This window comes from Malurus melanocephalus, unplaced genomic scaffold (genome assembly GCF_030028575.1).
Source record: "Malurus melanocephalus ecotype Western Australia unplaced genomic scaffold, MMel_1.1 scaffold_240, whole genome shotgun sequence".
In the NCBI taxonomy this organism is placed as follows: Eukaryota; Metazoa; Chordata; class Aves; order Passeriformes; family Maluridae; genus Malurus; species Malurus melanocephalus.
The window spans coordinates 877,594-901,577 of NW_026623472.1; the positions used below are offsets into that span (position 1 = coordinate 877,594).

Genomic DNA, 23,984 nt, shown 5'->3' on the forward strand with positions numbered 1-23,984 from the left:
GTTTCCTGTCTTATATCCCAGAAGGAAATGTTACTGTCTCTTACTGGATGTAAACTGTGCAGGGACAGGCCATTTTCTGCTACTAATGAACATCTTCCATCCTTGGCCGAACTCATGGGAGCAAACATAACTACCCTACACTGGAGAAGCTGTTTGTGGTCACTAGTCAGGAAGGCCAAAGCCAGTGTTCCTCACCCTGGACCCATGAGCACAAGTCTGCAGAAAACAAGGCAGATGAGTGAGCCTAGCTGCCACAAGAAGGGCCACCACGGTTCTGCCAAGCATTTACAGCCTCTCTTTCAACAACACTGATTAGCAGCACCAGCACAAAATCAATACTTCCTTGAGAGAAATGCTGGTTGAGAGAAACCCAGCAGTGACCTTGGCAGAGGCCACTCCCAAGACATRGGGCAGCATGTCTGTCAGAGGGAGCACTCACTCCCTGCTGTAAAGTGCCTGTTAACTCCTCTTTTGTTTGAGACTTCCTACCTTCCAGATATCTGATGCAGTCTGCCCTCAAGGGGCAAAGGTGTTTATTCCAGATGAGTTCATTGCCCTCCCTTGGGACTCAGGCTGTATCAGTTTTTAGGTCTGTACCTGAAGGGCAACCTTTTTGAGGAGAAAACAAACAACWGGGAGATGTAGGAGTGAGATTATGTTTTTCTCCTTGGCTGCTTCACTGAACCCATTCAGCCTGCTGCTAAAACTCTCATGCCTTTCATATAAGGCAAGAACTCAAGCTCATATGGCAAATGGTAAGAGGGTGTGACTTTCCTAGATTCAGCTGGGAGCTATCACTTGCCTGGCTGCTCCTCACAAAGGAGAAGCTGCACTGAGCTTTGGGGTTTGGCCTTGCATTGCTGCCTCATCCCATCTCAAGATGTGGTGACTTCAAAGCACAGCTCATTCCATGCACCACGCTCCTCGGTCTAATAAAGAGCTGGAACAGTCTCACACTAGGGGCTTTTAYCTGGGATGAGCTACTCACTCCCCTGGGCTCAACTCAGGGCTTATTTACTAAATATATGAGACTAGAGAGGATCCCTTGGGTCACTGCATTCACTCCCTTACGATACTTGGCCACCTTGTGCAAGATCTTTACATCACATTCCATCTGACTTCTGGTGCATCACCTACAACTTCTTTCTCTCCATCACAATCTCTTCTACTTCTGTAAATGTTAGTTTTAATCCCTTGCCCTGCACAAAGGGTCCCTAGATATCCCCAGAGCCCCTAGACTTCTTATTCCACAGCACATATCAGCTTTCATGCTTAAGAAGGAAAAGAATAATTCTAGATGTACAGCAATCCTTGGTTCCATGCTGAGGAGATCATGGGCACTGCAAAGCTCAATTACAGGAGATGATAAAATCCTTTTGGGAACATCCCGCAGCCCGATGTACCCCCTTTTCATTCTAGTTAGGTAACAGGGCATTTGCAAGACCAGGCACTGCGGTCTGAGAGCTTCCCAGGCTGCAGGTCAATGGAAGGCATYCCCGTGACATGACAAGTCCAGGTGAACCACGACTGAGACTCAGAAGCAACTTCCTTCCTGCACATGACAAAAGGGAGCTTCCCAGGAAGACTTCCGCATCCATCTGCAAAATCRTCCCCATTTTTTTTCCCTTGACAATCTCAGCCTGCTCTTCTYTTTCCTCTGACAGCTTTTCCCTCCAGCCATTCTGTCGGAGGCTGATATTTTCCTGAGACGCCTGTTTTCTTCTCATCTGCCTTTGCACTGAAAGCAAAGTTTGAASGGAAGCCTCAGGAGAGGGAGGGAGCAAAGTATGACACATTGAAGCRATAGTGAAATGGCATATTCATCACAGCTAATGGGGCCCACATGGCACCCCAACTGGATGCTGCCCCACTGCCCATTTCCCAGCTGACTCTGCKGGAGTTTTCCCCTGCTCCCCTCCCCATGTTTCTGATGGTGTCACTCCAAGTGAAGTGGCTGATCTGATTGGCGAGAGAACACGAGGGGTGTCAGAGAAGGTGCTCACAGACATTTCTTGGCTGCCTCGAGGAAATAAAGGCCATCGCCGAGCCTGTCAAAATGATTAATCGCTTACAGGGAATGAGGGGGAGGGGGGAGAGGGAGGGAAAAGGAAGGGGAGGAAGGAGGAGAGAAAGACAGATGGGATGGGGAGAGCTATAAACAAACAGCAAAAGCAGGAGACACAGGATTGCCTCTGTGCTGGGGAGGAATTGGAAGCAAGAGGCCCCAGGCTGTCCTTGGAATGAACTGGTGGCAGACGAATGGGTCCTTCACAGCTCCCAGTTCCACTTGGAGATTCCTTCCTCAGRTGTGGAGGAAGCCTTCCAAACACGGGCCCAAAGAGCACTAAGGTCTGCCCCACCAGAGCAGTGTCGGACCTGACATGGCCAGCCAAGTAACACGGCCCTGTGACACCTCAGTTCTACAAACCTCTGCGCTTCCCATGAGCTGACAGACCAGAAGCTTATTGCCTCAAATGCCAAGCAAGGCCTTGCTTCCAKCTCCACAGCCCACAGTAGCTGGCATTTGACCCAAACACCCACCAGCACCAGTAAGTCTTCGCTGCCAGAAAGATTTTAACCCAATGAAACACAGATGGTTAGGAGCAGCTTCTGAATGTCAGAGGTCCTGGCAGGGGAACTCACAGTAGAATCAGCCCATTGCCTGTGGTACTAATCTCTTCCACAGAAACTACCCCCCRATCCCCCCTGGGGATGCTATTACAACCCCATGTGCCCTCTCTGTGGGCACAGGGACTGTCCTTTTATAGRAGCAAATGATTTGACCTCACCCCTTTAGCTGCTTTCAGCTCAGCTCACACAGCTCMCTGCATGAGGCCAGCAGTGCTTAAGCAGCTCAGGGAGCACAGAGCATGCAGCAGATCTTGTAACACAGATTACCTACGCACAAGACAGCATCCACTTGCCTGCCTTCCTGGCTTCCCAAGAGATAAAGTCACATCCAAAGGTCTTCCCCATCAAGTCATTCAGTGGCAAATCCTGACTATTCAGGAAATAAAAACSACCACAGCTGACACGGCAATGAAAGTCACAGTTGTGCTCCTGCCATCCTACAGTGACATTTCCTACAGCAAAGGCAATGCCCTGCCATGTYGAAGTCTGGGGTGGCTCAGGGTTTGCTGCAGTTTGTGAAGTGAATTCTGACCCCACTACACCACAACCTACCTTCCCCTACCTCTACAAAGAGCATGACGTGCACTCCTCCAAATGTAAACACAAATTTAAAATGTTGCTGTGAATGAGAAAGCAGCCCTTCTCTTGTGTTCAAATTTGAACTGAGTTACTAMCTGACATTTCTCCCCATCCTAAGGAATGTGGTCAGTGGTTCTCCTAACTTCTGTCATAACGAGCTCTGGATTAAAAGCCCTGTTAGATCCTGTCCTGAGATCCACTCTTTTCTCTTCCAAATTCCTGTGGCAAACACTAGCCATGGGAAGAGGCTGAAAATCCAAGCTGCTGTATTTGTCTGAGCTCAGAGACAGCTGGGAATGAGACAACATGGCTCCAGCTCTCCCCTTTGTATCTGCTTTGATTTCCAGTCACAGAAAGAATAATCATCCTGATGGAGACCTTCACCTCAAGTAAATGACCCAGCCTTGCAAAGACAGGAATTGCCACCAAAATCAATGGATCCAGTAAGCTGAAGTCTTCAGAGGAATGAACCAACATTGTATGCCCCACAAACGGTCTGTCATGCATCCTCCCAAGCTGGAGCTGTTGATTTAATCAGAGGCAATGCCTCTTCATGCAAACTATACCAAAATGTTTAACCTGACAAGACCTTGCATGACAGCTGTAGGAAAAACAGATAACATAGATTTCATACGTACTGCTAATTTGATCAAAGTGCACAAATCCCAAACAAATGCATATACTGGATTGTCCATGACTGGATGATGAGCTAAGCCAGCAAATGACAGGCACAGAGAAGTCACCACTGCCTTCTTTTCTTTACCTGTCATGCAGTCCATCAGGTTTCTTCCTGCTCTTGTAGAAAATGACATTATCAGGAAAAGAGCCTGAAGCTGCTTTCATTTCCCCATCCTAAGCTTTCTACATTCCAGTCAAGGTCTCTGCCTGCTCTCTTGCACACCAGTAACTGCATGTGAGATGTGGAGAAAGGAGACAGAAAATTTAAGATGTCAGGTTTGTGTTTTTTGCTGTCAGTTTGTGGCCAGGCAGTGAGATGGCAGCCAAGGTGCCAATGAGAGAAGGATGGGTCTCCCAGATATGCTCTCTCTCTCTTACTAAGTAGGTATCTGAGAGTCACTAAACATGACTGGAAGGATTTTGCCTCACTGCCTTGCTCCACAAGCTTTCCAACCCAGTCAAAACCCTTTTTGCTGCTCTGTACCTAGGCAGAGCACTCTGTGGAGCAACAGGAGCACTTACTTATGCATCTTGTGGACTTCACTGTGGCTCTAGTGGCTGCCTCCATTGTTTGTGGGATATTCTCCCCCCTTCCCTCCTTCTAACAAAGATTCTGATTAATGATCGCTCATTCCTAATTGTCAAATTTCTTTTCCTTCATCCTGTGTCTAATCACCAGTGACAGAAGCCATTACGCAAATGAGAGCAGACGACTTCCCACAACTGTTCTCGTTGGTAAAAGCCTTGTAATTTAAAGCTCTGATTTGTAGAGGAAAGCTGCGTTTCCCCAAGGCGTCCGGGCATCTGTTCCACTTACACTCCAAGAGCCTCAACTTCCGCTCCCTCCCCCCACAATTAGTCCTCTGCTTGCAACAAATATTTGACTTTTCGAGGCAGTAATTAGAACTTACTTTGCATGCGCTTGTCACAGTAACAGCATCTTTCCCTTTCCTTCYAGGCAGCACCAATGCAGAGAAGTGCCCAGGGAAGATGATGGCTTTAGGGCTTCCAAGAACATTGATGGGAAAGGTGCTTTCTGTTCCAAAACAGGAATAGAAGATGAACAGCACAAGCAAGAGTGCAAGGAAGCTCCTCACACACACRTGGCAGAAATGCATTTCTCCAAGTGTAAAAACACACAGGCAAAGGCAGTACCTCTGCCACAGTTGCTGCTCTGCTTCCAGGGCTGAGACCAYGCATCAAAGAGCATGAGGTGCAGGAGAGGCCTGCCAGGAGATTGCTGAGACCCTGAGTGCACTACCCCCATTCTAGGGCTTTACAGCACAGTTGGCTGTGTTCAGGGTCGGCTGGGTCATTAAGAAGAACCTTTGCAAACAAAAGAAGTCCCAGCCCAGGCTTGCCCCTCTCTCTCTCAAGAGCCGCTTTGATGCTGAGGGTGTCCCCCTTGCCCCCCAGCTGAATTAGACTCTCCCTGCACTGCAGCTGTGACTGATACCTCCTCAACCCTGGCCTGATCCTCACCTCTTGGCTTCACTTTGGACCTGATTTATCGCTCCAAATTCCCCTAAGCTGAGCATGAACCAGATCAAMGAGCAGGTGAACCGGTGCATCAGTTCAAAAACCCATGCACTATCCATAAACTGGAAAGATCCTGCAGCTATGRTTTACAAGCATTAAGACTTCTCCTYAGAAAAATCTCACTTTTTAAGGAACAGGGAAATGARGAGAAAAAATAAACAGATAAGAAAGGTATTAAGGGACCTAAATTAATAGAAAATTAAAAAGTACAAGAGAAAAATCTTGGACTCTGATCTAACTTTCAAATGACACAGTTCTCATCCCTGTTTCCTCTGCTCTTTGCACAACCTGWAATATTTCTGAGATTTGTGATGCCAGCTGTACATGTTACCAAAGAGACAAATGCAGAGCAGAAAGACTACAGGATCAGACACAGCAGATCAAAAAGTTCAGTGGAACAGAAGCAAGGATGTTCAGAGATGATGATCCCAGCAGGCACAGCAGAGAAGGGTGAATACCCACAGTCAAGACTTCCTGCATTTGGCTTTTCTTCTCCCTTCACATTCACCCTATCTCCCAAGGGTATGAGGCRAGAATGTCATTTGGGGTAGCCCAGGCTGAGACACCTGTCTCTCTCTCTCTCTCTCCCACCATCCCAACACCCCTCACCTACTGTTCAACGCATCCCTGTTTTACTATATGCTAGACATTTGTTCAGAATTAGTCAACATTTCACCAATGGCTAGATTCCAAAACTGCTGTAGACTTAGTATTACCATAAAACAACCTGTGTCTACTAGGTAGAGAGGACTACACCACCCAAGGCTGCTAACAGCACAGGTACACACAAGAAGCTTCCCCCCAAAGTCTCTTTGACAATTAATAGCATTCTTTAGGCCTGGTTTGTGTAGCTTGCTCCGTCATCCAGTCAGTAACCTGTCACCTGTATGGTGACAGTATTCARGTCAACTGGGAGGGAAATTTTTCCCTTCCCACCAACACTTCTTGTTGACAGGGTTCAAGGACACCATCTTATTCTCAGTTTTCCTTTCAGGCTTATGGAAGTAGTATGGAGAAAGTTGTGAAGACACAATTGGTATTGCTGTTTTGAAGGCAGTTCTGGAGACGAGCAGTTTTCACCAGAGAAGGACACAAGTAGAGTTGCTAGAAAGACTGAAAGGTAGCTTTATGTGCACATGTCCTTATAGAACTCTTCCACACAGCCACTCACAAAATAAAAGCCACACCACTCTGTTGTTCAACATTGGTTGTATTTAAGAACTACACTTCAGAAGGTACCATGTGTTTGTCACACCCCACCCCCTGCACACACACCCCTAGCAGAGAACACACAGCTTCCCAATACCATGGCAAGGGGCATTGAAAGCACAAGGTGAAAAGGGAAGGGGGGGGGAGTCAGTCCATCAGTGCATTGTAAATGAGCTTTCACAAAGTCAAGTGCAGCAAAACCTGTTCAGACACTTTAAAAGTTAGACCTTTGGCAAATAAAAGGAAAAAAAAAGGATCCTACAAGTTCTGTACCATTCTCTCTCCACATGGGATATGAACTCCCACCCTGAGCTTCAAGAGTTGATGGTGTCTAACAAGCAGTACTGAGGACTACCATGTGCTAAATATATGGGATTTAATAGCACAGAAATGGGATGTAATTTGAGCATCTTTCAAAGGGCACATGCCCAGGATTCCTGGAAAGGCTTTTATTTTGGCCAGTCAGGAGCTTAGCCTTCCCCAGCTGCCCAAAGGCTGAGCACTGATGAGCATCCAGCCGAGTGACCTTCATCTGGATCTAACCACAGCTCTGGAGAGTCTGCAACATGGCAGTCACACTACTCAGTGACACTTATTTCTTGAACAAGGACCCCGTAGCTGCCAATTACACTTCATTATTCTGACCAGTAAAACAACCAGAAAACTTGCCTTAGGACTTCCTGTTTGGGAAGCCTTTCACTTTTGTGAAACACAAGACCACTGCAAGTGGTGCATGAGCTGTCCCAGCAAAAGATGGGACCCGAGGCCAAAGGTGGAGCTCTTCTCAAGCAGCATGTTCTCAATACTTTTACCAGAACCCACATCAGAACAAGCCCAGAACAACATGGAAAACACTGGGAAGTCTCAACAGAACAAATTCTCTGTCATCTGGGATGAGRTACATGGGCTATGAAACAGCTTCTCCCACCTCTAGCTCCTGTGACACATTATAACCGCATCAAATATACAMCACCTTTGCACCACCCCCCAAACCAGGGACAGCAGTGCAGCACACCTCAGGGAATAAAAAGCCAGCTTCCATGCAAGCCTCAGGCTTCTGCATAGAAGATGAGGAGGAGGAAAATAAAATTATTTTTCAGGGTGATTACTGTGGACTCAAACAGAGGCTTATCTGGCTCCCGTGCTCTTGTCACTTCCCAGTCTGCCATGTCAAGCCCCAGAACAGAAAAAAGATCAAGATAAACTTAATCACACTTAAACAAAAAGCCCTGAACTCTTTCACATGACTGTACAAGGAAGGGAACCACACATTGGCATGGATTTAACTGATGGACAGAAGCCACACAAAATCATACAAACGTGCGCACCTGTGCGCAGCCACACACACTTGAGTTCTTGCAGTTTCTGTAAAAAGGGCACTTTCCTGTGTTAGTCTGAGGAGCCACCACCCCCGGTGAGGAGAATYGAGGCTCTGTACCTATCTGACACTGTATTTTGACAGCTGAGCTCAACATCCCTTGGGAATTTCATTTAAAAATGTGGCTTAATCATTCAAGACTTGGAGAGTGCCCTGGCATTTATGCATCTCCCTTCATAATGCTACATCCCCTTTTAACCACACTGCAGCTTCAGAAGAGCAGGAGAAGCTTTCACTCCCCAGAAAAAGCTGTCAGAAAGGAGATTTATCTGGACTCATACAAGACAGATGTCATTTGGAGAGCATAGGATTTGGTGCTCACACACTAGATAAATTCATTCTGATCTCTACCCTGTTCTACGTCCAACCCACAGGTGTCTTAGCTTGAAGTAACTGAACCATTTGTCCAGTTGCTCAGCACACACACAGGCCATCTCACATGTTTTTTTCCATTAATACAAAAAGGTGCCAGAGTTGAGCAGGGACAGGTCCTCTAACAACAGAGAACTGAGAAACCTAACACTTCCCAACTTATATCCACTGCAGGCACCAACACACAAACCCAGCCAGGAGGTCCAAACCCCATGAGGGCTGAGGAAACAATATCGCTCCTGGTTATCCTCCAAGCTCTTCTTCATATGCCTGAAAATCCTGAAGTAACACATCCGAGTGCCAGAAGCCATGCTCCTTGTAGTGGAAAACAGGGCAGAGGGAAGAAAATAAACAAATTAGTGAGCATGAATCCAGCTTCCAGTAAGTGCAGACTCTTTCTTGGGAGGTTCAGTTAGATGAGAGTGGAGGATGAATAGGGTACTAATGGTTTTGCAGTTCCAGTAGCCCCCTTTGTTGTAGTGGGGCTGGGATAGGCCAGGAAACCCATCAGTCTGTTAAGTGCTGCGTGCAATACTAGCGCTCAGTATCTTCCATTGCTTGTGAACAAAGCAGCTCCAACATCAGCCACCGGCACCAGGCATTAGTCATACCGGCCCTTTATCATCATATTCAACAAGGGACCCACCTATTCAAAGCAAAAACAGGACATTAGCCAGGACAGTTACAGAGAAATGGCAACTGCAGAGCCTGSTCCCACAGCATCACAGAGCCCAAGGCACACCAAACCATTTTCAAAGTATTTTCTAGATAAACCATTGGGGCACCCACAAACACATTCTTCAAATAATCCACCAAAACTGCAGGGCTCTCTGTCAATACCCAAGTGTTATCAGATGACACCAAAACATTCCAGCCAGGCTAGAAACATGCTTGAAACATTTTCTCTTCCCACCCTACATTTGTGATTTCTAAGCCGATGCTACTAAAGGGAGTCAATAGTCATCAGGGGTTGCTTCTTCCAGAGCAGAGAAGGAACATTTCACTCATTGAATCCTCTCTGGTCCTTGGGGTCAGTCAGAAGTGGGGCTAGGACTGATGATTTTGCTAAGGTTTTTTTTTTTCAGTCAAGACCACTCCCATGTCTCAGCACTGCCTGATCATAGAAGGAAGTTCAGCATGCTACGGCAGAAAAATAATCTCAGGGGAGAGGCTAAAGAGGAGTTTCTGCACAGTGGTAAGAATTACAGACCATGAAAAAAATTCTATTCTCAACCCACATTTCCGCTTTCAAATGAGCAGATCTTTAAAGGCACACTCTTAGCACTTYGGTCATTTTAGACTTAGTATCTCAGGGTTTTTTTTGATATACCAGTTGCTTAAGATTGCAAAGAATTCAGAGATAAGCAAGACACATGTTAAAGAGGAAGCACATGACATATTAGAGGAGATTTCTGTTATTTAAGAGGCTTGGATTCAAGAGGTACAACAGTTTCATTTTTTTGGCATATAAAGGGTATAACTGCTGCRCAGAAGGCTAAGGAGTGTGTTGTGGCTTTTTCAAACCAAGACAGAGTGTTAGGGAACAACACTTTTCGGGCAGTGCCCAAAGTCAAAGTACACCTTTTCCCACATACAAGAACAACTACTTCCTTGTTTGTAGTGGTCCTTCCCAGAATTAGACTTTTAAGAGCTTCCCTTTTTGTAAACAATGGTTCTTTCTACAGTCTTCAGACGGTCCTTTCACAGCAAAAGAGCAATCCTGCTTTCTCCTACCCTCACTGTAGCACCTGCACAGTAAAGTAGCTGTCATCACAGTAAAGTTCTACATTATGCCTTAATGATTTCAGCAGAAGTGACCACATRGTTCTTTTCCATACCTCTTGTGGATTTCCTAAGGCTTCTCCCAGCATCTTCTCAATGTTCCTCATTATCGCCACTTTCTGATGAGCCTTTAATGGATACTCAATTCTCTTTGGGGTTGGRGCACCCTGAAATATCAAAAAGAGCTCATTTGCATGCTTCCTGAATTGGCAGCTCATTCCACCTTCTCCCCCTCACCCAGTTCTTCAGACACACAACTCAAAAGAGGAAAAAGGAGCTTTCAGAACCAAAGGATTTCGTGCCATGAAGTTCTCATATTGACAAGCGTGCCAATACCTAAATACCTAGGTCTCTACCTTAAAAAATCCTCTGGGATGGAGCTATCTAAGCTGTGCTGGAAGGTGCTTACACTCACCTTGTACCAGAAGTTCACAGTGATGGTAATCCCCCCATTCAGGAGAGACTCAATGTGGTGCCACCTGCATGGAAATCACACACAAAAAAAGGAAAAACTATTGTTGCAGCTCATAGTAAAATACCTTGGATGGTGAGTTCAGACAGCACTAGACAAGCCTTGCCCTATACCTCCCTCATCAAGACCTCAAAACTTCTGAAAGCTACCCTAACTTAAATATAAATCCTTTTTTCACACACATTAGTGGAGAACATGTACAATTAATGTGATTTCAGGGAGAATTACTATTCCCATCCAGCAGGYAGGAATTAGAAACATATTGGCCCAAGGTATAACAGAAAATACCACAATTGCTGGAGAAGTCAAAACAAAATACTCTTAAGAGCCAACCCAACACAAAGTAGAAAACCTCTTAAACCTCTGTTTTTTTTATGACAGCAGTGCAATGCAGTCCTGCCATCCTTCTTACCAGTACATAGGTATGTACAGCACATCCCCCGGACCCACCACCGTCTCATAGCCAACCACATTCCGGAAGTTTGGAAACTTCTCATAGTCAGGATTGTCAAAGTCCACCTAACAGAAGAAAACATTAAGAAACTTAGAACAACTTCCTGCAATCACAGTCCTCATTATTGGCTCAGTGTCAAAACATCCTGCTCTTCCCTGCATGGCTTTTACATTCCCATTTGTATCTTGACTTCATTGTGAGGTCCTGCAGTACTCTTAAAGTACTGTTTAGACAGGAATCCTGCAATTTGTCTCTCAGCAAATCTGTGTTGGACCAAACGATCAATGAAACAGAACCAAGAAGCTAGCAACTGCAGCCTAGTTGTGCTATCAGTAAGAATGTTAYGGCCCTAGCACTTCCAAGTCAGGACCAGACACAAACAGCAAACAGAAAACCACCAGTCCTTCCATCAATGCATTCACTCCTTAACAGACTGAACAGAGATTTTGCAAAAGCTCAACAAGTGTTCTGCAGTTTTAACTCCAGTGCAGCTTCCTCCCACCTAGCAACTTTAAAAATGCCCTTTTGTGGCATAGAGCAGAGAAGAGATCTGCTACTCTCACCTGGCTCTGTCTGTCGCACGGATGGTGCACAGGATAAGGGTAGAGGCATTCAAACTGATCAGGAGGAAACAGGATACACCTCTTGTAACCCTTAATCTGAGCAAAGAAGTTCTGTTGCTCATCATAATGAGCTGGTGTCACATTCCCTACACAGAAAGAAAAGATAATCAAGACACTCTTATGTACAGATRTGAAAGAGAGAAGCAAGTTATATTCCTTGCTAAAGACAGAAAATACACTCCCATATACTCAGAAACTAAACAAGGAAAATGACTACAGGAATGTCACAAACTGATCACTCTATCAATCAGCCTTTATTAAGCAGTTGCTACTACACTTAATTTCCATTCTAAATCCATATTCAGCAACTTATGCTCTACAGAATTAGGATTTCCAGCTTGTTTCAACGAACAGCAGATGGTRAATATTGACAGGAAGCTTTTTCATAAAACACTTTGTTTAAATGACAARTTGTGGAAGGGACTGTCAAAAAGTATTAGCCTAGAGAAAAGGAGTTTAACAGTCGGATTTGAAAAAAAGTCCGAGAAATTTTGCAAGAAAACATGTAAAAAATCTGCCACTGGAGCTCCCAATAACACCTGCTCTGATTAACAATGCTTGACTGTTGACACTAGATCTTAAATTTAATCAAATCTTTAAATATAGTGGGGCATTTTGTACCCCTTAACAACTGTTTCTCAGGTTGTTTGCCAATTCAGATATTACTCTTTTGGTTCACAAGAAATAAGATAACCTTTAACCCYGTAACTTCATTAAATAGATCATACAATCAAATGCTCCTGTAAAGACATTCCTTTTTCTAGCACACGCTGGTTCAAGGCAATTCTTTGGTTCTTGTGCATAACCTATTAATAGGATTTTAGTGATTATATTATGGCCTGTGAGGACGTGTTGGTCCACTATTTTTATATTACGTTCTCTCAGCTAGTTAAACAAATGGCAAAGAAACTACTATAGGTTGAGTATGACTTGTTGGAAAGGGGAAAAAAAATCCAAGTTGTGTAATTGAACATAATTGGATATGTTGGCCACATTGATTACAGGCCATCCCACTACACAAAACTGTGTACATTTCTTGCCCAGTTATTGAGATTATTTCCTACAAGAATATTCCCCTTGTCAACAGCCTAGTGGTACCTCTGTCTTCTAAGGCACCTGCCTCGAAGTCAGRGTCCACATGGACTTGGAATTCTATTCTATCCAGATATTTTTAGAATTTAGCCATCTTCAAGTTCCCCACTGTCCTCTAGCCTTCCAAGAAAATCAGGTCTTAATCAAAAGACATTTCCTCCTCACAGCGTACTAGCTCAAATAGGAAAAAAGGCCACACAAAACAATCAGATTTCCTCCTGGGCAGACATTGGACATATTCCAAAAAGCCCAGAAGTCTAACGCTGCTCAACTTGCAAACCCTTCTGCATTCTGAGTCTGCAGACTCTGAGCTTCATAAATCTACAGCACCTGAAGCWTGCAAGCAGGTCCCAGGACACGATTAGCAGTTACTGGAAACACAGTTCCACCAGCATCACATAGAGCATCTCCCTGAGCATATTGCATTCAGCCATTCACAGTATATCCCTGGCAAAATAAGGGCTATTCCTTTCCTTGTTTCCTCTTGATAACCAAGTTAAATTGTGACAGCAGTCCCCTCCCAACCGAAAGCTTGAAACTACCTCCTCTGAAGGAAAACACAGAAGCTAATGGAAAACCCATTTGAAAAACCTTCTGAAACTGAAATATGGAACTGCTGACCCAATTGTCCCTTTCTCCTCCAATCTGAGGAAGCTGTTTACCTTCCATGCCAATAAGAAGCAAGTTAGAAGTCAGTTGACCCCAGCCACGTTTCCCTTGCTGCTTGTTAATCCAGTTCCAGTTGAAGCCAAGGAAATCCACCACAATCTTTCTTCCAACTGTGTCATTCAGTGTTTGCTGTAGATATAGCCTGAATTTTCCAAGAGACAAGCAGAAATCAAGTATTAAACTGTCATGAACACAGACACACCTCTGTCTCTTCAGAAAGATTTCATAACAGAGGTCTTCCTACAGATTCTGTTCTATCACTACACACTTTAAACACCTGCAGAATGAAACAGTTTCAAAAAGTCCCCAAACTTTGCTGAAAGGCTTCCCAGCAGAGAAGAGAACAGAACTCACTGCAGCTTGAACAATTACAAGGAAAAAAGATAATTTTAAGCAAGAACAACCCTCTCGCAGGGAAGGAGGAAGAAACTCTAAACAGAGTGGCCATCATCAAATATGTTCATGTCTAATCCCTAGATAAATGCCATCCCTCTAACTCATGTGCAATATCAGTAACCTCTTCTAGCAGAAGTACATGAGGGAAAAAGAGGCCTCAGAAGAGCTTGCACATTTCATATCAAGTTATTTAAAGCCATGTTTATATTTAAACATAGAGGATCAGAAGAAATCAAGCATCTGTACATCCACAGTATTACAGACTGCTGTCCGCAATACTGGAAGAAAAACACATTTTTAAGAGCGAGGACTGCCTTCTCTCTTGGAAAAAAGCACATCCAAAGCCAAGAAAGAAGAGAAAGGCACAGATGACAGGTGGGCATGGATACTGTGTTGCTTCCAATTAAGACACAATTAAGCATCTGTATGTCCTTTAAGAGGGCTGTGACTGAAAAYATTAACTAAGTACTGCTGCTGAGTTATATTCAGCTCAGTTCCTCTCAGTAACTTAAAGCTCTGTTAGTGGCACAGGTGATCACTGCCAGTACACACCATCTGCACAACCTGGCCTTGTAATTCCCACAGAGGGTTAGCTCTAGCTGCCTTGGGATTCTGTGGGAAAGTCTGAGTGTCATAGCTTGTAACTTTTCATCAGATAACAAGCTTCTCTACCAATACCACAGTCAGCCAAAAGAAAATGAAGCTTAATTCTTTCTCTATACAAACCCTGCCCTACACAGAGAAGGAAAAAAAAAAWTTTGCAGCCAGTGTGCAGAACAATTTGTTTGGTATGACTTTTTTAATCAGGTAAGAAGGCTGCTGCCAGTTAGAAGCCCTGCAAGAAAAGGAGGGTTATTAAAAAGAAACAAACAAAATGTTAAAAAGGTTCAAGACACTTTAATCTTTAACACTCACTGAAGAGACACTTAGCCCCCACTTAAGCCTGAAGAAACAGAGAAACCTCCACACTCCACATATCACTTACCTCTCAGCACTCCCTTTTTGCTGTATTTCTTTGAGTCTGTCCACAAACTCAGCAAACTTCATCTCTTCCCTACTTGACTTGGGTTTAAAGTTCTTGAAATTGGCCATTTTCTTCTCATCATAGTACAAAAACTTGTGTGTGCTGGCACTATACACAGAGAAGTCCCCATTGCCAATGTTYTCCTGGAGGTAGTCCAGGTCCCATTTCAGAGCAGGATAAACCAGATTGGTATCTGTCAGCACCACCGGCTCCTGGAGACAAACAGGAAGTTCATTGATTCAAGGACCTCTTGAACTTAGGAACGATCACATTCATTACTGCACCCACACAAACTCCCTTTCAAAACGAGGAATTGGAAAAGGCATTTGAAGTAATCAGAYACCATGTTCTGGGGAGAAAAACAAGCAAGACATGATAGGAAGTTTTAAGAAAGTAGTGGCCTGGGGTTACAGTAATCTCCTGGTAGCAATGGGACAGACTGCACKATCTGCTTTGCCAATCTCTATCAGCGAGGTTAGACAAACACGAGCTGGCAACACTTCTGGGCCTGCTTGGAACTGCCACGTAACCAGGAGATACAGTAGATTCTGGCGGTCACAGTAGATTCTGGCTTCCAGCCTCCACTGGGAAGGAGTCAATGCCAGCAAAAAGATATCTCTGAATCCAGAAACAGAATACATCTCTTTTCACTGAAGATTGTAAATAACCACCTATCAAAAAACTGACCATCTCTTCTACAGCAAAAGAGAGAACTATGAAAAAAGAAAAACAAAGGACATCGCCTATCTCCTCATCTCCCAGTAGCAGGCAACCTAACCAAGGATGGCAGTGCTGTGTTCCTAAGCTGTGCATGCACAATTTCCCTTCTTGCAAACTTTCCTTAAAACACTCTATTACCGCACTTACAAAACGAGACTGAGCTGGTACAAAAACAATACAAGAGCCACCCTTGCAAAGGAACACTTTACATCTTTGTCTCCCGCACTTAGAAAACAACCAATAGTGMCGATGGTTTTACACAACGTTCTCACGACTTCCAACCTGACAACACAGAGCTTAAAGCAAAGGTTTCACGCAAATTTCACAATTCAACGCTATAGCGCCGAAAAAAAGTCCACTACAGCAAAGAGAAGCAAGACAGCGGCTACCCCGGAGAGACAAAGGCGGGATGAGGAGATGGCCGCGCCCGGGACCCCCTAACCTCGTTCTCGATGAGCTCCTCGGCACGGGGGTCGCTGTGGCTGAGCCGCGGGATGGGCCGCGTCTCGAAGGAGTAGCGGCGGAACTGGGAGTCGCTCCAGCCGCGCCCTGCCGTCACCGCCGGGCCCTCCCGGCAGCCCGCGGCCGGCGCCGAGGAGGAGCAGGAGGAGGAAGAGGGAGAAGAAGAAGAAGAGGAAGAAGAGGAAGAGGAGGAAGAGGAGGACGAGGCCGCCGCCATCGCCGCCTCCGCCGGAGAACCCGGACCAAGGAAGGCGGAAGCGGAAGCTGCGCACCCATGGCAACGCCGGAAGCGGGGGGCGCAGGCCGAGGGCCGGAGAGCACCATCGAGAGGGCGGGAGGGAGCGGCCAGGGCAGCGGCAGCGCCCCCSAGCGGGCGGAGGCTGCGGGGGCTCGGCTCTCCGCCTCCTGTGCATTTCCGAGGTGTCGGGCATTCCTCGCCGCTGGAGCAGAGCCGGGACGAGCCCCGCTGCAGAAAACAGAAGGGATCGTCTGTGAAGCCTCGTTACCGGGCCCCGTGCCGCCCCCCGAGCCTTCAGCCCCTTCTCCGCAAAGGCAGCGGACCGGGCGCTAACGCTGCTCCCCGGGCATTTCCATTTCCCTGATGGAAATGGCACTGCCCGCTGTGCACGGGAAATGTACCGCGGGGTTCTGCGCCTGAAAACGACAAGTTTAATCAACAATTGCTACAAAAAAATTGTGTAGTACTGCCTGGTGCAACTAACACCCAGCTTGTGATGGCAACTACGTCATCTTAGCAGGATTTCATTAACTGTGTGGCTGAAGCTGGAGCTGTTGAATTATTTTTTTATTGTACGTTTATGACATGAGACAAAAATCTACATTTGGCKTTTAATCTGCAAATAGCAAGAATTATGATCGTTCTTTTCCAAGAATGTGTGCCACATTAGGCATCAGGTCTGGAGAAAATTTCTGTCTGGCATTCAGTGGCTTTCATTTTACAATAGCTGGGATTTGTTTTTCTGGTTGCACAGACCTTTGCCTTTATGAGCATATTGCAATCTCCCTTTATCCTTCCAATATTTATTAATATACTTAGTTTCTGGGAAAACTGATGCTCTCTCACCTTTTAAATCTACAGCACTTCTGTTGTACAGGTTAACAAATTTTTCTTGCAGTGTATTTGCAAATGTATTTGGGTGCTTAGGAAACTTGAAACACRGCTTTGGAAAACTCAAACAGAATTCAGAAAATAAATACCCAGTGGTGAAGAGCTGATGTAAAAAGCAGCTGACCCCAATCCAAACCTGCAGTGAGGTCTGAGCCCAAGCCAGTGGGAGCCAAGGGTCCCCACTTCCAGTGCTGTCCCCACAGCACYGTGTGCTGCAGAGGTGGGACAGGAACTAAATGCTACTCCATGGAAAACMGCAACAGCATCTGCACTGGAGGGCTGGGCTCTGAGTTAATAGTTTTATCAGATAACCGAGTAACTTCAGTGCATACTCATTTGTAAGGGAGTTGGCTTAATTAAGATACCATCCCCAAAATGACCTTTCTTTGGGATAACTGAAAGGATCCTGTTTGTTCCTGTGACAAAGCCCCCATCTCAGTCATGCTGTATCTCAGATATATTTTTGYGGTTCATCACTACCTCATTCAATTATTAGGTTTACAATTAATGTTGTTATTAGAAGGAATGGCTTTAATGACAAATTGTCTGTGATAGTTTTTGAGCTGCAAAGGTTTATAACGTAAATCGTTACAGAGACATTACCCATTATGGCTGATGTGAATAACTGAAGGAAAATGAGTTCAACTACCACAGAGTTTATATAATGAAGTAAACTGCAAAATCCTTTAATGCTCATATTGATTTTATTTACAATAATACATTGCTTACATTTGAAAAATCACATAGCTAAATTAACATGCCATTTCTGCTGTCCACTTTCCCCTGGCTCCATGGAGATAAGACGATTACATTTGGCTATTGACTTTAATAATATTGATACTGATASAAAGAAGGCGATTTGCATAACGCCGCCGGGCGCGGCATCGATCCGATTGAACATCGATCCGGCTGCTCCGCAGGAGGCTTCCCGCGTCTGGAAGGCAGTACCTGCCATAAATTCCCATCGCCCCGCTTCAAACGATGGCAGACAGAGCAAAATATCGCAGCGATGCCTTTTCCGTCCATTAACCTCGTGTCCGTATCACAACAACAGCGGCCGATTAATTCACGCCCGGCGGGGTCGGTACCGGCAGGAGAAGCGGAGCCGGAGTGGCCCCGCCCCCCGCTGGCCCCGCCCCCTCACCCCGCTGGCCCCGCCCCCGCTGGCCCCGCCCCCTCACCCCGCTGGCCCCGCCCCCTCACCCCGCTGGCCCCGCCCCGCCCCGCTTTTTCCCGGTGGCCGCGGCCGCGCCTGCGCGCTGGGGGCGATGGCGGCGGGCGCTCTCCGCGGTGTCCTCTGGCCCCGGGCGGCCGCTGGGCTCAGGGCGGCCCGGGCCGCCTTGGCGGCTCCTCCGGGGGCGCGGGCGGGTGAGCGGGRAGGCGGAGGCTGGAGCGAGGGATCGGCGGGGGGGTCCGGGGCCGTGGACCGGTGGCTTCGGAGTCGGGGCGAGAGGGTGGCGCGACCTCTTGGGCCTGGCCGCGGCTGCCGGCGGGGCCCGCGCTCACCCAGCCGCTTTGCTCTCCCCCAGCCTCGGAGATGTCCAAGGACATGATGCCCGGGCCGTATCCGCGGACTCCGGAGGAGCGGGCAGCCGCTGCGAAGAAGTACAACATGCGGGTGGAGGACTATCAGCCCTACCCCGACGACGGCTTCGGGTGAGCTGGATGGTGCCGSTGTTCCACAGCCGAGAGCGGGCCGGGGCCAGCAGCTCCTGGCTTTGTGGGGTGGTGCTGCAGGCTCKTAGGCCCTGGTGAATGCCTGGCTTTGTATTGTGGACTTAGCGCTCTGAAGACATTTAAGTGTTTTAAAATAGGAACGAATGGAATGAATGTGTGAATAAAACACGAGAGACTTCATGRGAGAAATAGGAGACCTCATATGCTCTTGTAGTGCAAGGCTAAGTGAGATGAGCTGAAAGCCATTTCTAGAATAAAGGTTTCAGGAGATGTCTAAATGTTGGGGAATACTTTGATATGTATCAAGATAACTAGGGTTCCAYATTTTAGTTAAGCTTGGATTTTCTTTCATCTAGTATAGCCCAAAAAGGCCAGTTTGAGGAATGCCRTTTGTTATGGTGACTGATATCAAGGTAATTATTGTTGTGCGAGTTCTTTTAATGCATTTCAAAAATGTATATGCATAAAAGCTATAAAAACAAAGTAATGTTTAATTCTTCTATTTCCATAGGCCTGTCACACAGTCTTTCCTACAGATTGTATCTAAATTCTTACAGATTCCTCTACRTTTGGTGTTTTATTTGTTTCTCATAGGTATGGTGACTATCCCATGCTCCCTGACAAATCTCAGTACGAGAGAGACGCTTGGTACCAGTGGGACCAGCCAGACATGAGGCATAACTGGGGAGAGCCGGTAAGAATGCTAGTATCACYTCCCAAATTGCTCACCAATGCTACTAAATTCTAACATGCTCATCTTGTTAGTGTTTTCTGATGAATTATTTGTGCCATTTCATYACCAGTGCAGGTGTGTTAGGCTATGGCCATCACAGTAAATACTGTGAGAGTGCTGAGGAAAGTTAACTTATTACATGTGAGAAGGGAGACTACAATGTGAGAAGTTCCTCTAATTCCTTCCAAGAGTAGCTCTTCTCTTAATGCATGATCATTTTGTGAGTGACTGCAATCTGACTGCAGTTACTGAGCTTGGTAATTGACTTGTGAGCTCTTTACTAAAAGCAAGAGTTCATGTTAGTATGTGTGTTTAATATATTATAGCAAAACCATTTGCATGAAAGAGCATTTCAATGTGTGTACCACAGCAAAGTGCATGATGTAATGACTATAAAAGCACATGAAAAAAACCATGTTGATTCTGCATTGTTGCAGTGCTTGCTGCAGGAAGGCTTGTGTACAGCCCTTGCACATGATGTTGGTAGTTGGGAGCCAAGAGGAATATACTGGTGTATTCCAGGTGTCAGCAGATGCCTGTGTTTAGGCAGCTTTGTGACTTCTGCTCAGTCACTCTCGGTTTAATGGCAAATGGCTCTGGGAGAGCTAGAGTGGGAATCTGGAGGCAGTACTTGAGCTGCAAATGAGTAATGTCTTTGCATTTATTAATGTGAAAGGAGACTATAGGCAGAACTTGCTTGGGAATTTCCTATTTCTACTTGAAGGCAGAAGCTTACATGCCCTTCTGCTTCCACCAGGAAGCTATTAGCTTGCTAGTAGCCCTGCTCTTGTCCTGGAGTRACAGCAGTGGGTCCTCTACCTGTTTTGAGGGACCAGCTTCCAAGTGTCAGGTAGTTGCTTCTTTGTTTGAAATAACACTGCTTCTGTTTGGGTATGTGACTGAGCTTCCATTAATGAGGGTTCTAGTTTATACCATGCCTTTCCAATGGTTCTGGGGAGCAAAGCTGAGGTGGAATGATTATGCATAGAAATAAAAACTGCTGCTATCCTGTACTTRAGCATGTTGCCTGGTATAAACATAGGATGAAATGTAGAGTCTTTGGAGTTTTACTGTAAGCAACAATTTGTTGTGACTTAGGTAAACCACATACCTCCTCTGTGGCTTTATCTCCATTTCTGAGGTGGAAGTGGAACAACTGGCAGTTTTGTGAATGCTGTAATGTGCTGCTTTCCTTGAGAAAAGAGGCTTGACCACTGTTGGTAAATGTGCAATGGCTTTCCTGTGTTCTTTAGATGCACTGGAACTTTGACATGTACATTCGGAACCGGGTTGATACATCCCCCACTGTCGTTCCCTGGCACACCATGAGCAAACACTTCCTTATCTTTTTGAGCACAATGCTGATCATGTTTGGTCTTGGAGCGATCTACCCATCTTACAGGCCTGTGGTGAGTGAAATCTAAGGGTAAAGGGAGGAAAAGTAGCTGTGTTTCTTGACACTGCCAATGCCCAGAAGAGTGGTTTTGCTGAAGATGAGCGATGGGTGTGAATGCAAAACTCTGCTGCTGACAGTATATGGGCCAAGTGATGTCCTGTGACCTCATCTAACCTGAGTTGTTCTCTTGATTRGTCTGGCTCAGTTCACAGATTCTGTGCTTCATAGTGAATAGTACCTGTTCACAGGGAACTCATTTTAACTATATTTCTTACACTATCCCATCTTTGGTCTAGTTACTCTCCTTCCCTCTGTGTGCATCTGCTCAAGTGAGATACTTTAASTCTTCTCTTGCCCTTTTTAGTTATATCTTATGAGCTGTATCATTTGGGGAATGTACTCTTGAAAAATGTGTCTCAATACACAAAYGGGTTTTGCAATATATTATCCTCATGATGTGAGATAAACTGTTGATTAAGATTGAAAGCAAGACTGCCTTGATATTTCTGTTAAAGAAAATAATTTATGCAAGGAACCCCATGTTTCTGAATGTACTTTCCTCATACTCTAATATTCTACCTGAAGCACTTAAGCAGAAAGTTAGGTCATAAATGACAAGCCTTCATTTGGGTGGGGGTGGGATGGGATGAGACATTTTCTTCTTAGCCCTTAATTTGCTTGGTGAATGTGGTGAATTTGYCGCTCTTTGTCTCTCCTTACAGGGACCGAAGCAATATCCCTTCAATGACCTGTATCTGGAGARAGGAGGAGACCCCAATAAAGAGCCACCAGCAGTGGTACACTATGAAATTTGAAAGTTGTTCAAGAGCTACAGTTCCATCAGTTCTGCAGGGGAAGGAGTCTCTTCTAGTGTTCACTGGCATATGTTAACACTCGTTTCTCAGTGTTCATCTGCTAACTACAGTTAAATATATCAATGACACCTGCTGTCCTAGTTGTCTTCTGTTGGTTTGAGAAGGCTGAATTATAGCTAATGAAATTGAGTGGCCTTTSCMRTTTTTCTAAATGAGRTAGTATCTGTGGGGCAATTTGTGAGTGCAGTCGTTTATGTACCTTGTGCACGAGCATTCCTCAACTGTGCCTATTTATGTAGTCAGTACTGCCTGTTACCAAGGTAACAGGTAACCTGTTTAATGTAGGTGCTGCTGGGAGTTGAACTGGAGCATCACTGTGTACTGTGAAATGACAGGCAGAAACAGAGGGGCAAGGGCCAGTCCTTGGGAGTCTTGTAGTGTGTGGATGACTGTCTCCCCTTTCTGGGAATTGATCTCTTCCTGGTCTAGATGCCCTCTTAAGTGAGGCTTGTGAAGCAGCAGGAAGCACTCATGAGGCACAGAGCCTTGCAGTGTGGTAGTTTGCTGCTGACAGCAGAGCTGTGTGAACAGCAATGGTATGAAGAGGCTAATGAGCAAGTTCTGCTCTGGCCAGACCTGCTTTGGTCCAAGTGTGCAGGTGCCCATAATTGTTACTTTATGGCCTGAGTTCACCCACCTGGCCTGGAGTTACATCTGACCCAGATTTCATGGGTACAATCTGACCCACCTCGCCTGGAGGTACATCTGACCCATGAAATCTGCCTGTTTTGGTCAAACSACTGGTCTCAGACCTCCTCTGGCTTCAGCAACAAYTTGCTTGGGAAAGTTAYTCATACAGCTACATTAAGCTCCTASATTTATCCAGCTCCACTTTTCCTTTAACATAAGGATTTTTTTTTTCCTCTTGTTGCTGGAGGAGACAGTAGCTTTAGTACTGCTTTAGAGTGAATGTTCTCTCAACTTTGCCATGCTGAGACCCCACTGTTGAGTTGCAGGAGTGGGTGATCCCATAAGGCTGCGGGCTTGGGCCGCTCTAGGTGCTTTCTATGAACTGGACATTGTGCTCTCAGCACCCTGTCATGGCTCATTGTGCRTCAAGAGAAGCAGGTATATAATAAAGACAGCGATTCATGGGTATTCCATCTGTAAAGATTTTAAACCCAAATTCTAGAGGGACTGTTAGCTTGATTTTTGTGTAAGGGTTTCTATAAGGATGTATGTTTAAGGAAGTTATGGGCTTGAATGCTAGGACCTAGTTTTATTTGCATCTAAATATTTGTAACTCATTTGAAGGTGCTGAGCAATCAACATTCTTCTTAGCTTTTGTAAGTGGTCACCTTCTCTTCCAGTTACAGAAATGCTTTCTTTTAAATTATGATCAATGATGTTTAATCCCAGAAGGGTTTTTAAGTGATTTTTTTTTTTTTGTTATGGAGACTTTAAAATTGAATTCAGTTTTGCTGGGTAAAACACCTGCTAGGGATGCTTGAGTCAAGAATTACCATTTGACAGCAGTAATGTGACAGCACTATATACAATGCTATGAAAGCTGTAAGAGTCTTCAGGTAAAATGAGGATGAGAGCAGTAATAGGAGCCTTGCCTTGGTGTGTGTGATAGTGTGGCATTTGCACTGGGGCAGGTCAAGGCGCATCGGGCTCATTGTGCGGTGTTCCAGTGCTGTCTTCTTCTGCCCCCTTCGGGGACTTCCAATCCCAGTTTGTTCTAAGCGGGAACAGTTTYYTCACRGGGAAGGCAYGAGTTGGGCAGATAATATGGCTCAKWAATCCTTAAAAATGGGGTTTGTAATGCAGGCAATTTTTGCTTAAAGCAGGAGAGATGTAAGAGATAAAAACCTGGGTCCTGCCTATTTTTCCCAGGCAGTCAAAATATTTTTAGAAAAATTGTTCCTTTCCCTTCTGCACGCCCTCAGGACGGATTAGATTGGTAGCTAAGGCAAAGTACTTCTGAGGGGGGTGACGGCAGCCGCAGCAGAGGCCAGCTCCAGCTGTGGTGTCCTGGGCCTCCGGCGTGACCACCCAGGACCGCTGGACGGAGCCGATGCAGGTGTCTGGTAAAAGAAGCTGCCGGGAGCGCCGGGCTGAGGGGCAGCGGGCGGGCCGGGCCGGGCGGGG

General features: G+C 45.7%; 2 protein-coding genes across 2 annotated transcripts; one reads left to right on the plus strand and one right to left on the minus strand.

The window, feature by feature from the left end:
- Window positions 1–6,619: 6,619 nt before the first annotated feature.
- Window positions 6,620–16,344, minus strand: HIF1AN (hypoxia inducible factor 1 subunit alpha inhibitor). The gene is made up of 8 exons (XM_057375136.1): window positions 16,061–16,344; window positions 14,860–15,110; window positions 13,472–13,620; window positions 11,658–11,803; window positions 11,053–11,159; window positions 10,584–10,647; window positions 10,225–10,335; window positions 6,620–9,032 (listed from the first exon to the last, which is right to left on the minus strand). The coding sequence occupies exons 1-8, from the start codon at window positions 16,295–16,297 to the stop codon at window positions 8,988–8,990; spliced, it is 1,110 nt and encodes a 369-aa protein (XP_057231119.1). The 5' UTR covers window positions 16,298–16,344; the 3' UTR covers window positions 6,620–8,987.
- Window positions 16,345–18,448: 2,104 nt separating this feature from the next.
- NDUFB8 (NADH:ubiquinone oxidoreductase subunit B8) lies at window positions 18,449–21,963 on the plus strand. The gene is made up of 5 exons (XM_057375161.1): window positions 18,449–18,577; window positions 18,739–18,865; window positions 19,481–19,580; window positions 20,873–21,028; window positions 21,738–21,963. Exons 1-5 carry the CDS (start codon window positions 18,478–18,480, stop codon window positions 21,828–21,830), a joined length of 576 nt encoding a protein of 191 aa, XP_057231144.1. The 5' UTR covers window positions 18,449–18,477; the 3' UTR covers window positions 21,831–21,963.
- The last annotated feature ends 2,021 nt before the right edge of the window (window positions 21,964–23,984 follow it).